At 34.9% G+C, this 16,750-nt stretch overlaps 1 protein-coding gene across 2 annotated transcripts; it reads right to left on the reverse strand.

Moving 5' to 3' along the window:
* Nucleotides 1-2,127: 2,127 nt before the first annotated feature.
* Nucleotides 2,128-16,089, reverse strand: HMGN5 (high mobility group nucleosome binding domain 5). 2 transcript variants are annotated; one of them, XM_047075693.1, is made up of 6 exons: nt 15,922-16,089; nt 14,018-14,047; nt 13,445-13,474; nt 13,120-13,173; nt 10,780-10,908; nt 2,128-3,379 (listed from the first exon to the last, which is right to left on the reverse strand). In XM_047075693.1, exons 1-6 carry the CDS (start codon nt 15,934-15,936, stop codon nt 2,660-2,662), a joined length of 978 nt encoding a protein of 325 aa, XP_046931649.1. In that variant the 5' UTR covers nt 15,937-16,089; the 3' UTR covers nt 2,128-2,659. The 2 variants fall into 2 exon arrangements, with proteins under 2 accessions (XP_046931649.1, XP_046931650.1); XM_047075694.1 differs by lacking the exons at nt 13,445-13,474; nt 14,018-14,047.
* Between the last annotated feature and the right edge of the window lie 661 nt (nt 16,090-16,750).

Genomic DNA, 16,750 nt, shown 5'->3' on the forward strand with positions numbered 1-16,750 from the left:
GCAAAGATAAAGTCAAACTTTCACTTTTCACAGATGACATGATACTCTATATGGAAAACCCGACAGACTCCACCAAAAGTCTGCTAGAACTGATACATGAATTCAGCAAAGTTGCAGGATACAAATTTTTTAAAAAAAAAATTAGAAAAAAAACTCTGAAGAATCCACAAAATACCTACCAAATCTAATAAACTAGTTCAGCAAAATTGGATACAAGATTAATATTCAAAACTCAGTTGTGTCTAGGTAGTAGCAATGAACAATCCAAAATGGAAATAAGAAATCCATTTACAGCATCAAAAATAATAAAACACTTAGGAATAAATTTAATAAAGGAGGTATAAGACTGGTACACAAAGCACTGCAAAATATTGCTGAAAGAAATGAAAGCTGCTACCCTAAATAAATGAGAAGACATCCTGTGTTAATGTATTGAAAGAAAATTTTCTTGGTATGGCAATATTCTCAAAACTTATCTGTATATTTATTGTGATCCTTAAGCAAAATTTCAACTGTCTTTTCTTTGGCGAAATGGACTAACTGATCCTAAAACTTATATGGAATTATAAGGGTCCCTGAACAACCAAGAACAAAATTGGAGGACACATACTCTCTGATGTCAAAAATTACTACAATGCTACAGTAATCAAAGGTATGGTACTGACATATAGACATATACATTAATGGTATAGACTTGAGGGTGCAGAAATAAATCCATACATCTATGTCCATTCATTTTTGAAGAGTGCTAAGACCATTCAATAGGGAAATAGTGTTTCAAGAAATGGTGCTTGAACAAATGGATGACCACATGTAAATTAATAAAGTTGGACCCCTACTTCACACCATGTAGAAAATTTAACACAAAATATATCAGAGACTTAAATATAAGAGTTAAACTATAAAACTCTTAAGATATATGGATGTATGTCTTTGTGACCTGGGTTTGGCTCCAGATTCTTAGATATGCCACACAAAACACAAGCAATGAAAGAAAAGGTAAATTACATTTAAATCAAAATTAAAAACTTTTGTGCATCAAAGGACACTATCAAGAAAATGAAAAGACAACCCATAGAATGGGAGAAAATTTATGCAAATATTATAACTGATAAGGCACTTGTATATAAAAATATGTACACATCTTGCAACACAATACTGAAAAGACAACCCAAGTGAAAATGAGCAAAGGATTTGTTAGACATTTCTCCAAAGATACACAAATGGCTGATAAGCACATGGGAAGATGCTCAACATCATTATGGAAATGCATATCAAAATCACCATGATTTTAATCATCCCCAAATCACCCCACTAGGATGGTTATATAATGAAATATAGATTATAAGAAGTATTGACAAGAAAGTGGAGAAATTAGAACCCTCCTATATTGCTGGTGAGAATATATAATGCTGAAGCCACTTTGGAAAACAGTCTGGAAGACCCTCAAAAATTTATAGCATGACTATTTGGTCCAGTGACTCTTACTTCTAGAATGTATACCTAGGAGAATATATATATATACACAAAAACATGTACATGGATATTCATAACGGCATTATACATAATTGACAAAACATAGAAACAACTCAAATGTTCATCAAGAAATAATGTAGTATATCAATGTAATATATTATTCAGCCATAAAAAGAAATGAAGTAATGATACATGCTACAACATCAATGAACCTGAAAACATTATCCTAAGTGAAAGAAGCCAGACACAAAGGCCACACGTTGCATGATTCTATTTTTATGAAATATCTAGAATAGGCAAATCTATAGAGAAAGAAACTAAATTAGTGGCTACCAGGGACAGGTGAGGAGGGAGTTGAGAATATAAAGATTACTAATTGGCACTTTGGTTTTTATTTGGGTGAAAATGTTCTGGAATTAGGTAGTGGTGGTAATCACACAACATTGTGAATGTACTAAAAACCACTGAATTGGAAATGGTTAAAATGGTAAATTTTATGTTAATTTTATCTCAGTGCAAAAAAACTTTTAAATTCTTTTATGAATATCACAATATAAAAAAATAAATGCTATAATATTTCACTAACTACATTTTTAGAGATATAAAAAACTACAATTATTTTTGAAGAGAATTTTTATTAAGATCAACCCAGTAAAATTTTGTGGATACACGTATAATCAGAACTGCCCTTTTGAAAAAAAATGTGTAAATCTTTTTAAAATGGAATTACAATTTTATTTGTTCACGAGCTGGTAATAAAATTATATTTGGGAAAGAATTCTAACTCTTTGCATTACAGAAAATAGTTCACTTTTTTTTTTATAAAAACAACCTAGAGAACCATAAGAATGTTGTAACAATCTTTCATGATATCCCCACATTGTGACTTGATCACATATAAGTAAAATTAAAATTCACAGATTTAATACATAACTTACACAAAAGGAAAGTCACTCAAAAAGTTGAAAGAATATTTTTATATATTCCACTATTATAGTCACAAAATGTAAAAAGGTTTCATGTTAGCTACTTTGTGATGAATAATCAGCATGAAGATGTTCTGAAATTACATTGATGCTAAAGAAAAGTTGTGTTTATAAAATATTTGATAAAAATATTCATCTCTATTAACATTACAACATGGAGGCACATATTACCAAATTATGAAACTATATAGGGAAGCTTAAACAATATTCTGAGATTCTCCTTTTTTTTCATCTTTTTTGGCCTCTTCTTTATCAGCTACTTCCTTTCCCAATTTAGCCTTCTTATTTTCCTTTCCATCTCTTCCATCTTTCCCATCTCCCTTTCCATTTTCTTCTGTTTCATCTTCCTCTTTTCCATCTTTGCCCTCCTTTCCATCTTCTCCTTTCTCTTTTCTACCTTCTTGCTTATTTCCATCTTCCTCTTCATTTTCAATTTCATCCTCTTTTCCACCTTTATTGTCCTTTTCATCTTCATTCTTTTTTCTTTCTTCTCTCAGTTTTTCTTCTCCTTTGTCTTTTTCACATTCCAATTCTTTGCTATCTTCTCCTTTCCCCTTTCCATCTTCATCCACTTTTTCATGTCCTTTCTCTCTTTCTTCTTCTTTCTCTTTGCTATCTTCTTTCCCTTTTCCATCTTCACCTCTTTTTTCATATCCTTTGTCTTCCTCCTTTCCCTCTTCTTTTTCTTTCCTATCTTCATCCTCTTTTCTATCTTCTTTTCCTTTTCCATCTTTGTTCTCTTGCCCATCTTCTCCTTTCTCTTCTTTTTTGTATTGATCTTCTCCATCTCCTTTCTGATATCTCTCATCTTCTTTTCTTGCTGGTGACCCTGCTTCATTCTTTTCTACTCCCTCTTCTTCAACATCTTCATTTTTTTCTTCGTTCATTTCCTCAAGATCTTTTTCAGGAGCTGGTGCCTATATATAGGCAAGAAATAAACAAGATTATATTTATAAATTTGGAATTGTTCTCCTTAAGTATTTAGGCAGAGTTATAGCTGTTTTATAATTATTCTTTTATAAAAAGAATGATCTCCATTTATAAGAAAGTAATTTTACTGTGAAAAACACCTCCCAAATATCAAAATATAAGGAAAACATCCTAAGAGATATAATTAACTAAAATAATTCCACACACATATGTAGAAATGGATATTTGGAACAATAAATTCAGGAAAATATATTCATATAAATAATTTTCATTACAAATATGGAAAACAGTAAATATGGAAAAATGACATATATTCTATATCAGCAATTCTCAGTGAGTAAATAAAATGCATTCTTTTGAGGAAATAATATTTTGTTTCTATAATGGTGAGATTTAGGTTTTCTTTGTAAAAGTTGCTTGAAAACTCTTTGACTGGGTAGGCTGTGGGGAAGAGCTAAGATGTAGCATAGTAGGCAGATAATAGGTTTGCCTCATCCCTCAAATACAGCTAGATAACTATCAAATGATTCTGAATACCCAAGAAATTGACCTGAGGGTTGATAGAACAAACTACACAACTAGAGGGAGAGAAGAGGCCACATCAAGGAAGGCAGAAAGTATGGAGATGTGGTTTGGGGGTGAAATGGATCACAGGTGCTGTGGAAGGGAGAGATCTGTGGTTGCACAGAAAGTTGAGAGAGAGTGGAACACACAGGAAAATGCACAAGGAAAATGCTTACCCAAAGCCATTGGCTGGGAAAATGAAAGAGGCTGATTTTTGTGTTTTGGCCACCAGTGGGGCTCAAAGACTAGAGATTTAGAGGTCCTAGGTACAGAGGAATGGGCTGGTGCCATTTCCCTCCCTTGCCCCTCAGCATAAACCTACCTCAGTAGACAACACAGGAACAACACTGGCTGCCTTACCTATTTACACCAAGTCCTAACACCCTGCACTCTGCTGGTACTGCATTTCTCAGGCAAGTGTGCCTAAGGAGCAGTGCAGTGGGCCCCTTCCTCATAAGACTAGCACAACCTCCCACACACACCACTTCTATTGACCATAGATTTCTGCAAAGCTTCAGTTCTAGTGGAAATAGCATCAGGTCTCTTAATAAGCAGACCAGAGCACACCTAGTTAAAATTTGCAACCCTCTGGCCAAGGTCCAAACACTTCCCACTGCAGGCAAGAACAACCCTTATAAATGACTGACCTGAAGGATACAGCAGCCAAATACAGCAGCAAAGCGCATGCAGCACACAACAGAGACACTTCCTGAAGAGCCAGGCCCTGAACATTATATGACCTCTTCTTCATAAAGCCATTACTCTCAGGAGCAGGAAACATAACTGGCTTTTCTAACACAGAGAAGAAGATAGAGACCTAGAAAAATGCCAAGATGGAGGAATTCATCCCTAAAGAAATAACAAGAAAAGGTCATGGCCAGGGATCTAATTGAAACAAACATAAGTAATATGCTTGATCCAGAATTTAAAGCAACAATCGTAAGGATACTAGCTGGTCTTGAAAAAGGCATGGAAGATATTAGGGAGGCACTTGTCACAGAGATAAAAGAGCTAAAAAACAATCCAGCCAAAATGAAAATTGCAATAACTCAGATTCAAAACAGACTGGATTGTAATGACCACAAGATGGAAGAGGCAGAGGAACAAATAAGTGATATAGAAGATGGAAATATGGAAAATAATGAAGCTGAACAAAACAGAGAAGAAAAATTTTGGATCATGAGAGTAGGCTTAGAGAACTCAGTGACCCCATCAAACATAATAGCATTCCTATCATACGCATCCCACAGGAACAAGAGAGGAAAGGGGTAGGAAGTTTACTTGAGGAAATACAGCTGAAAACTTCCCTAATCTTTGGAAGGGAATATTCGTCCAAATACAAGAGGCAGAGAGAACTCCCATCAAAATTGACAAAAGCAGGCCAACACAAAGACATATGGTAGTTACATATACAAAATATGGTGATAAACAACAACAACAAAAATTCTAAAAGCAGCAAGACAAAAGAAGTCCATAAAGTACAAGGTAAGACCAATAAGGTTCCACAGAAACTTGGCAAGCCAGAAGGGAGTGGCATGATAGATTCAATGTACTGAATGGTAAAAATCTACAGCCAAGCATATTCTATCCAGCATGTCTATCATTCAGGATAGGAGAGATAAAGAGGTTCCCAGACAAAAACAAACAAACAAAAACAACAACAACAACAAAACAAAACACAATAAAAACCTAAAGGGGTTGGTAACCACTAAAAAAGTTTTACAAGAAATATTACAGGGGACTCTGAGTGGGAAGGAAAGACTGAAAGCAACAAAGACTAGAAATGAACAGAGAGAATCTCCAGAAACAATGACAAAACAAGTAATAAAATTGCACTAAATACATATCTATCAATAATTAATTTGGATGGAAATGGACTAAATGCTCCAATCAAAAGACACAGGGTGTCAGAATGGATAAAAATACAAGCCCAAACTAGATGCTGCCTACAAGAAACTCATTTTAGACCTAAAGACACATGCAGACTAAAAGTGAGGGGATGGAGAAACATTTGTCTTTCAAATGGACATCAAAACAAAGCTGGAGTGGCAATACTTATATCAGAACGACTAGATTTTAAACCAATGACTGTAACAAGAGATAAAGAAGGGCACTATATCATAATAAAGGGGACTATCCAGAAAGAAGATCTAACAATTATAAATATTTATGCACCCAACATAGAGGCACCCAAATATATAAAACAATAACAAACATAAATGAATTTACTGACAATAATACAATAATAATAGGGGACTTTAAAAACCCCAAGTACATCAATGGACAGATCATCTAAACAGAAAATAAACATGGAAACAATGGTTTTGAAAGACATACTGGACCAAATAGACTTAACAGATACATTCAGAATATTTCATCCTAAAGCAGCAGAATACACATTCTTTTCGAGTGAACATGGGACATTCTCCAGAAGAGATCTCATACTAGGTCAAAACTCAGACCTCAGCAAGTACAAAAAGACTGAGATCATACCATGCATATTTCCTGACCACAGTACTATGAAACTTGAAGTCAATCACAAGAAAAAATTCAGAAAGTCCACAAATACATGGAGGTTAAAGACCATCCTACTAAAGAATGATGGGTTAACCAGGAAATCAAAGAGGAATTTAAAAATACATGGAAACAAATGAAAATGAAAACAATGGTCCAAACTTTTGGGATGCAGCAAAGAAAAATCTAAAATAAACAACCTAACCTTATACCTAAAGAAGCTAGAAAAAGAACAACAAACAAACCCTAAAAGCAGCAAAAGAAGGGAAATAATAAAGATTAGAGAAGAAATAAATGATATAGAAAAAACAAACAAAAACCAGGAGCTGATTTCTTTGGAAAAATTAATAAAATTGGTGAACCCCTAGCAGGACTTATCAAAAAGAAAAGAGAAAAGGCACAAATAAATAAAATCACAAATGAGAGAGGAGAAATAACAGTCAGCACCACAGAAATAGAATTATAGGAGAATATTATAAAAAAATCTATATGTTACCAAATCAGAGAATCTGGAAGAAATGGATACATTCCTAGAACCATAAACTACCAAAACTGAACAGAAAGAAATAGAAAATTTGAAAAGACTTATAACCACCAAAGAAATCGAATCAGTAATCAAAAATCTCCCAACAAACAAAAGTCTAGAGCCAGATGGCTTCACAGGGAAATTCTAACAAACATTTAAGGAAAAGTTAATATATATTCTTCTTAAACAATTCCAAAAAAATAGAAATGGAAAGTAAACTTCTAAATTAATTCTATGAAACCAGCATTACCCTGATACCAAAACCAGGTAAGAATTCCGTAAACATATACACACACAACAACAACAACAACAACAACAACAACAACTACAGGGCAATAGCTGAACATGGATGCAAAAATTCTCAATAAAATACTAGCAAACCAAATCCAACAATACATTGACAAAATCATTCTCCACAATCAAATGGGATTTATTCCTGGGTTGCAAGGGTGGTTCAATATTTGCAAATGAATCAATGTGATACAACACATTAATAAAAGAAAAGAATCTTATGATCCTCTCAAAAGATGAAGAAAAAGCATTTGAAAAAGTACAAAATCCATTCATGATAAAAACCCACATCAAAGTAGGGATAGAGGGAGCACACCTCAACATCATAAGGGTCATATACAAAACTCAGCTAACATTACCCTTAATGGGGAAAAACAGAGCTTTTCCTCTATAGTCAGGAACAAGACATCGATATCCATTCTCACCACTATTATTTAACATAGTACTGGAAGTCCTAGCCTCAGCAATCAGAAAACACAAAGAAATAAATGCGTCCAAATCATCAAGGAAGAAGGCCAACTTTCAATTTTTTCAGTTGACATAATACTGTACACAGTGAAAACCCAAAGTCTCCACCAAAAATTGATAGAATGGATACATGAATCCATAAAGTTACAGGATACAAAATTGTGTAGAGAAATAGGTTGCATTTATATACACCAATAATGAAGCAGCAGAAAGAGAAATCAAGGAATCAATCCCATTTACAATTACACCAAATACAATAAGATACCTAGGAATAAACCTAACCAAAGAGGTAAAAGATCTCTATTCTGAAAACTATAAAAAATTTATGAAAGATATTGAAGATGACACAAAGAAATGGAAAAATATTCCATGCTCATGGATTATAAGAACAAATATTGCTAAAATGTCTATACTACCCAAAGCAATCTACACATTGAATGCAATTCCTACCAAAATACCACCAGCATTTTCACAGAGCTAAACCATTCTAAAATTTGTATAGAACCACAAAAGTTCCCAAATATCCAAGGCAACCTTAGAAAAGTAAATCTGGAAACATCACAATTCCAGACTTCAAGTTACATTACAAAGCTGTAGTGATCAAAACAGTATGGTACTGGCACAAAAATGGACACATAGATCAATTGAACAGAATAGAAAACCTAGAAATGAACCAAAAACTGTATGGTCAATTAATCATTGACAAAGCAGGAAAGAATATGCAATGGGAAAAAGACAGTCTCTTCAACAAATGGTGTTGGGAAAAATGGACAGCAACACGCAAAAGAATGGAACTGGACCACTTTCTTACACCATACGGAAAAATAAATTCAAAATGGATAAAAGACCTAAATTTGAAAAAGGAAACTATCAAAATCCTAGAGGATAACACATATAGCAACCTCTTTGACATTTCCCATAGCACCTTCTTATTAGATATATCTCCTGAGGCAAGGGAAACAATAGCAAAAATAAACTATCAGGACTTCATCAAGATAAAAAGCCTCTGCACAGGAAAGGAAACAAACAACAAAACTAAAAGGCCACCAATGAAATGGGAGAAGATGTTTGCAAATGACATATCTGATAAAGTGTTAGTATCCAAAATCTATAAAGAACTTATCAAACTCAACACTCAAATAATCCAGTTAAAAAGTGGGCAGAAGATATGAATAGACATTTTCCCAAAGAAGACATCCAGATGGCTAATAGACACATGAAAAGATGCTCAATATCACTCATCATGAGAAAAATACAAATCAGAACTACAATAAGATATCACCTCACACCAGTCTCAACAGCTAAAATTAACAATATAGGAAACGACAGGTGTTGGCAAGGATGTGGAGAAAGGGGAACCCTCTTGCACTGTTGGTTGGAATGCAAAGTGGAGGAGTCACTCTGGAAAATAGTATGTAGCTTCCTGAAAAAGTTAAAAATTGAACTACCCTATGTTCCACCAATTGTACTACTAGGCATTTACTCAAAGGATACAAAAATAGTCATTTGAAGGGATACATGCACCCCAATATTTATAACATTATCAACAATAGCCAAATTATGGGAAGAGTCCAAATGTCCACCATCTGATAAATGGATATATAAGATGTGGTGTATATATATGTGTGTATATATATATATATATATATATATATATACACACACACACACATACATATATACATATATATACATACATACAATGGAATACTATTCAGCCATAAAAAGGATTGAAATCTTGTCATTTGTGAAGACACGGATGGAGCTAGAGAGAGCTAAAGAGCTTTATGCTAAGTGAAATAAGTCAGTCAGAAAAATATAAATACCACATGATTTCACTCATGTGTGTAATTTAAGAAACAAAACAGATGAACATAGGGGAACAAAAGAAAAGAGAGCCAAATCAGAAAACAGACTTTTAACTACAGAGAACAAACTGATGTTTGCTGGAGGGGAGGTTGGTGTAGGGATGGGTTAAATGGGTGACGGGTATTAAGGAGGGCACTTGTGATGAGCATTGGGTGTTGTATGTAAGTGATGATTCACTAAATTCTATACCTGAAACTAGTATTACACTGTATGTTAACTAACTAAATTTAAACAAAAAATAATGTAAATAAGAAATAAAAGTCTTTCACCATAGAGCATAGGATCACTTACAAAAATTTTTTCCCTATTTGCACAGCTTTGGTTTGTATATTTGGCACTATATCCCATTTTCAGTGTTTTACTGCAATATCAAAAACTATGGTATGCATTAAATATGCAAATAAAGACCTGTAAGAAACATTTACATAATAATTTGTTTTGCAATCTGCAAGGGGAAAAGAATCATATGATCTTGCAAAGGGATTTATAAATAGACCATTTGCCAACAAAAGGAATAAAGGATTGCTCGCTATTTAATAAGTCATTTTATTATTACTAAGTCATGATCACTGTCATTATTCTACCAATAGCAATGCAAACCCAATATTCTCACTACTTATACCTGTAAACTCTCGTATTTTAAATTCATTTTCTTATTTTCCCCTTCAATACTATTATATGTCATAAACTGAATATTTGTGTCCTCCATAATTTATATGATGAAACCTAATCCCCCTACCTGAAGGTAGGGCCTATGAGAAATGATTAGGTCATGAGGGAAGAGCCCTTATGGATGAGATTAGTGTCCTTACAAAAGAGACCCCAGAGATGTCTCTCACCCTTTCTGTCATGTCAGGACACAGCAAGGAGACTGCTGTGTATAAAACAGAAAGCAGGTCCTCACCAGACACCAAAAATGCTGGTGCCTTGATCTTGGACTTCTCAGCCTCCAGAACTATAAGAAATAAATTTATGTTATTTAAAAGCTACCTAGTCTGTGGTATTTGTTATGGCAGCTGGAATGGACTAACACAGTATAGAACCACTACTCATTTAATGTTTCTCAACTTTTAAACTACAAGTCAAACAAGATTTCCTTCAGTTGTACCCATTGTTGATCTTTCAAATGGATAAATCTGTTAATATTTAAAATACCTCCAGAATTTTGGCTTCTCCATTTTTATCACTATATTCTTCTTTAACGACTTCTTTCTTGTTTTCAGCTATTGCTTTGGAACTTGTATCTGTGTTTTTTTCCATCGTATCATGTTCTGTCTTCATTTTCTGTCCAGCAACACAGAATAATAAAAACAAATATACAACTTAAGTGGTGTGTTAATTAAATGGCCCAGGTTATTTTATCACCTGCTGTAATGATTTATAAAAAGATTACAATATCCATATAAACTTAATATCAATAAAATCATCACTCGACACTTTTACCTCCATTGTAAACCCAAAGCAGCATTAAAAATGAATAATATTCTTCAGATATAAATCAAATACATTTTCTTTTAGATGAGAAGCAACAAGTTAGAATACTGACCATTGACCACTCAAAGCTAATTGCCTGCATCAGATTAGATTTTTATAAATTAACTCTTTTTGACTAGAGGGGGCCAGTTTATCTGTCATGTCTAATAATTAGCAACAGGGTTTTGTTTGTTGCAAAGCCTCCAGTGGCTAATAATTAAGAGAAACACTAGCAAGGGCATCACTTTAGATATATTTTAAAGAGATTTCCTGGGGACATAGGTGATTCAATATATGTTCTACAAGTTTTGAAATGACTTGAATCATGATTGCTTTACCAAGAAAGCTCTTTGCCTATGTGAGTAAACAGCACTGGGTGAAGAGGCCAGAAAACCTGTGTTTGAATTTTGGATCTGCTACTTACTTGATGTCATCTTGAGCAAAAGTATAAATCTTTTTGTGCATTTTTTTTATATGTAAAAAAGAGTAATTCCACCTACCTCATAGGGGTGTTATTAGGAACAAATGGTAAAATATATGTGAAATTGCTTTAGAAACTATAAAATATAATATAGATATATTATTACTATTTTAACACATGAAAAACAGAGAGTCAAGTATAATAATGCATTTTAAAGTCCAGGATTATATAGTATTTGTTTTATTATAGCATTATCTTCTAATTTTAATGGAAATAAAGTGTTTACTATCTTAATAGCCTATAAATTGAGTACCCAATTTTATAGAATAGTGACCTTGAAATGTTAAATAGAAAAAAAAATTTTTTTAAACTTTTCTCTCCTGTTGTTACTTGTTACTAAAACTTCACTTGCCCTAGTTTTAACAGTATCTTTCTTTTTATTTTTGAGAGAGAAAGTATGCAAGCAGGGAGAGGGGCAGAGGGAGAGAGAGAGAATCCCAAGCAGCCTCCACACTTAGCGTGGAGCTGATGCAGGGCTCGAATCCATGGCTCATAACGCCAGCCAAAATCAAGAGTTGAATGCTCAACCAACTGAACAGCCCAGGTGGCCCCAGCAGTATCTTTTAATCAAATAATTTAAAGCGATTTATAAATATGCCTGTAATTTACAGTTTCTCCAATCACAAAATGATGGGATTCGAGGATTTTAATGTTCCTCCTAGCTTTAACCATTTATGATTTTAGGAAGTTAACCAATCTCTAAAATATCAGTCATACCTCAATAAAGCAGTTTAAAAAATTACTAGTATTATATTTGCACACATTTATAAATAAATAAATAAATAAATAAATAAATAAATAACAACATGGAGAAACGAACTTAATATTGAGGCTATTTCTATTTCTAATGTCATTAGCCATAACATTAGAGTATAGAATATCAATTGTGTTCATTTAAAAATAATTTATGTGAAAACACTTTGCAAACTGTAAAGTATTATCAAATGTTAGTTACTACTATTATTACAAAGCATTATTTTGGTTACTACAGTTTACACCTTTTGTTTTTCCAGCAATATTGGTGTTGTGACTATATGATGTCAAAGGCATATATATTTTACAAGTCTACCCAACTAAAATTTTATTTTGTTTCTTCCTAATAAAAATGTCAAAATATGGTAGACAATCACAGAACGTGAACAAATATTCCTTACTCAAAAAGTTTACATGCACCATATGGTATAATATATTACTAGCTAAACAGAAAATAAAGAAAGCAAAATGATCAGCTGTATGCCTTTCCAAAAACATTATTTTTAAATGTTTTTTAATGTTTAGTTTTGAGAGAGAGTGAGAGACAGCGTGTGCGAGTGAGTGGGGGAGGGGCAGAGAGAGAGGGAGACACAGAATTCAAAGCAGGCTCCAGGGTCTGAGCTATCAGCACACAGCCTGATGCAGGGCTCAAACCCATGAACCCTGAGATCATGACCTGAGCTGAAGTCAGATTCTTCACCGACAGCCACCTCACCTAGGCGCCCCTCCAAAAAAATTATTTCTAAAGAAGAGTAATCTTCTGTCAACATTGCCTGTTGAATATTTACCTTTGTAATAGATGTTCTTTTGGGCTTCAACTCTGGTGTAATGGGCACAGGCATCTGCATCAAAAAACACAAGTCATGGTTGGGGGGAGGAAAAAATCATAATTGAAGACAGATTACTAATAATGAAATCCAACCTCTTAATTTAAATAAATGGGTATAGTTCGGACCAACCACTAGGAAAAACAAACAAACATGTCCGTAGTGTGAAATTTTTTACAACAGCCAAAATAAATCTTGTATTAAATAGGTAGTATTGTGTAGGATTCCCTGAATTTTAAAAGTACATTTTACAATACATGAGAAGCGTTTTAAAAAGACCACTTACAGCAGACAGTCTGGCTGATCTTCTTTTTGGCTATAAGTAAAAAAAATAGTTAATAGAATTATGGACACACAAAACTAGAATTATTTATATTGTGAAAATATTTAGTGCAACACTACATGAGCATTGTTTTTAAAGAGGCAGTTGTAAACTTGAGTAGAATATGTAGTAGAAATATAAATTTTTATTTTCCCTTCCCTGGACCCTTTATACAGCTAAAGAAAAATATCTCAAATTAAACTTCAAATGCTAAGCTAAATGAACACAATGGCTAATAACAAGGAGCATATTTAGAAATAAGAATATAGCCCCTTCTTGCAAACTGACAGATTTTTTTTTTTTTTGCTTAAAAGGAAGAAACTCTCTCCAGATCTTAACAAGCATAAGGTCCTAAATTCCAAGAAGTTTGTAATTTTCAATACCTGCTATATTTCTGAAAGAGCTCACTAGCATACCATATTCATACTCATATGGTACAAATATACAAATCAGCATCTATTTTTAGCTGCTTGTGTGTCTCAAATTCATAAAACAAGTGGATTTTTTCAGTCATATTCTAAAACTAAAAAAACTCACCTCCTGCCTGGTACTATCTTGACTGGCAGCCTATACAGAGGAGAAAACCACACAGGAATAAGGTCATCGATATAAACACATAGATTAGAAAATACTGCATATGGATTACAGTTGTAACATAACCACTTATGACTTTTTTCCTGGATTCCAGCTCAAGTAGCCACGTGTTATTTCCTAGTAGCATGCTACATACTGCTGTCCGCTAATGTGCAAATGTGCACCAAGATGCAAATGCATTCTCAAGACATAAATTCACACAACTAATAATCAATTCCATCCTTTTGTGTAAATTGCATCTCCTACAAACAAACCTTTTAAATTTTAAAATCCACCTGCTGTAGCCAGTGTTAAAGCCAAAAAAAGTGTGGGGGTGGGCAGAATGAAGGAGGAACTTCCTGCAATTTCCCTGTGTTTTGCCTTATGTTTTATATGCAATTGTACTTATCTGATCCTCTCTACTGGCTGGATTAATCTTTCCAAGTCCTTCATACAAAAACTACAACCCCCACAATGTTTCGATGCTTGCTTGCTTTCTGTTCTTTCTTTCTTTCTTTCTTTCTTTCTTTCTTTCTTTCTTTCTTTCTTTCTCTTCCTTCTTTCCCTTTCTTTCTTTCCTTCCTTTTGGTCCTTCCTTCCTTCCTTCTCTTTTTCTTTTATGGAGGGAACCCCTGCAACGTCAATGCATTATTCCGAGGAGCTGGCCATGGACTTTAAAACTTCCCGCCACTACCTGCTACAAGGTTGCTGTCAGATCTGTAAAATAGCACGACCCATTGCACAAGCCTAGAAAAGCTCAGCGGAGGGAATCTCAGGAAATGGGATGGTTACTAAAAACCATTGCTTTTTGTATTTGAGCAGCCCTTTAGTCTGGGAATTATCAAGCTATTACATGATTCATACAGCCCCAGAGCACAGGGGAATTTCGGTCTTATTCCTATGTTTTAGAAATAGGGAAGGTGGCCGGATAAATAGGAATAATATCAAAACAATTACACTGCTTTACATCAGCACAGTGTTTTCCAATTTTATGAAGCAATGAAACAGCGTTCAATTTCACTACTAAGGGACACCCCCCTTCCCAAAACAACAAACAAACATTCAAACAAACACTGGTAGTAAATTTATCTCTTGTCCAAGAAGAGGAGTCACAATTTTTGAAATGAGGGTTTGCAGAATACCTGTAGCCCCTGAATATCTCAAATCAATTCTGCATGTCTAAAAGTGAATAAATCCACGCTACCGCAACATCAGCAGTAGTTTTTATCTTACGCAGTTCTCTTGCCATCTCTCCACCTTTACACAAAGAGTTTGGAGAACCCCAGATCTCATAGCCCTAAAGTTGCTAATTGCAGAGGTGGTTCTCTCCTTCTTTAAGACAGTTTGAAGTCTGCGCCGCCTAATGGCACAGGATTACCATTGCATAGCCATCTGGCATGCCAAGAAGTGGAGGAGGGAAGAGGAAAAAGAAAACGGGAAGAACAAAGGCAAATACGGGAGAAAGCCGTGGCTTTCGTTACCCCAAACTGGAAGGTTCCCGGAGAAAAGCCGGAGGCTGAGGAGGAAACTGGTGCCTGGAAGTGTGGTTAAGAGAAGTGTTCTCCAATAGGGTAAGCGGAGGAAGGGAGGTGGGGTAGGAAGCGACAGCACAACGCTATGGCTGTTTCAGCATGGAGACACCTCTTAAACGATTATTTCCCTTAAACAAAACAAGCCGAAAGTGAACTACTAGTTGCATTCAAGACCATCCTTAATCTTACACTGATCATTCTTTGCCTTTCTTTCCCCCTTCCATTCAGTACATCACAAAATCGAACTAGAAGCCAAAATGCTTTCTAAAACCTCTACGGATTAGGAAATATGTATTTCAGTCTCTAATCCCCCTTCTATCTTCCTATTTCACTTACCTTTCTTTTGGGCATTGTTGCAGCTCTCTACAGGAGATCTTAACAATTAGCAGAAAAAAGCCGAAAGCAGTCTCTGCCCAAGCGCTTAGAGAGCAACTGAGTTTTCAATGAACTAATTGCAGCACAACCTGTACTCGGCAAAAAAACCAAAAAAACAAAAAAACAAAAAAACAAAAAAAACAAACAAAAAAACAAAAAAAACCAAAAACAACAACAACAAAAAAAAACACACCTCGTTATTGGCAACATTAAACGCACCAAGACGCAACCAAACTACGTGAATGGTTAGCTGGAGTGGGAGCCAGATTTGAATGACAGGCAGTGAGACCAATAAAGAAAGCTGATCTGCCCAGGGGCGTGGTCCACAGACCTGCCAGACGCCCTGTTAAGGCTGCCGTTTAAGACCGCTGGTGTGGTGGAAGAGCACATGGACTTGATAAATGCAAAATGCTCAAGCTTAAGACTGGCGGGAAAGCCAGAGTTGTCTTCATTTTGTTTTTCTTTTATGTTGTAATAACAGGCGAAAGTCACAGCAGTTGCTTTCTCCACAGTCTCCAAAACCACCACTTTTACTTATTTCCAGGGATAAAGTGTTTTTGAGACCGGGTTTAGTATAGGCTCCAGTCTTCACATTCTACCTCTGGCAGGAGGATGGAGATGAACTGCGGGGGGGGGGGGGGAAGTATTGATTCAGAAAGTAGAGAAGACTGAAGCTGTTTCTCTGCTTGTGGGAACTTTCCGCCAAAGCAGTATTGTGGTCCTGGCACGAGGAGGGTGCTAAAATGTGAGGAGGGTGCCAAAATGTCGCGTCTCCTGCAGGTGAAGAGTT

Source organism: Lynx rufus, unplaced genomic scaffold, assembly GCF_022079265.1.
Source record: "Lynx rufus isolate CCGP_SWC_20201006 ecotype Redwood Valley unplaced genomic scaffold, mLynRuf1.p SCAF_14, whole genome shotgun sequence".
NCBI classification, from domain to species: Eukaryota; Metazoa; Chordata; class Mammalia; order Carnivora; family Felidae; genus Lynx; species Lynx rufus.

What these genes read in the sequence shown, in the direction of transcription:
- HMGN5 (XM_047075693.1), bottom strand. An exon ending in AAGATAGTACCAGGCAGGAG is followed by an intron (nt 13,475 to 14,017) that starts GTGAGTTTTTTT and finishes TTTTACTTATAG; the next exon opens with CCAAAAAGAAGATCAGCCAG. An exon ending in GAGAAGCCAAAATTCTGGAG is followed by an intron (nt 3,380 to 10,779) that starts GTATTTTAAATA and finishes GCCTATATATAG; the next exon opens with GCACCAGCTCCTGAAAAAGA.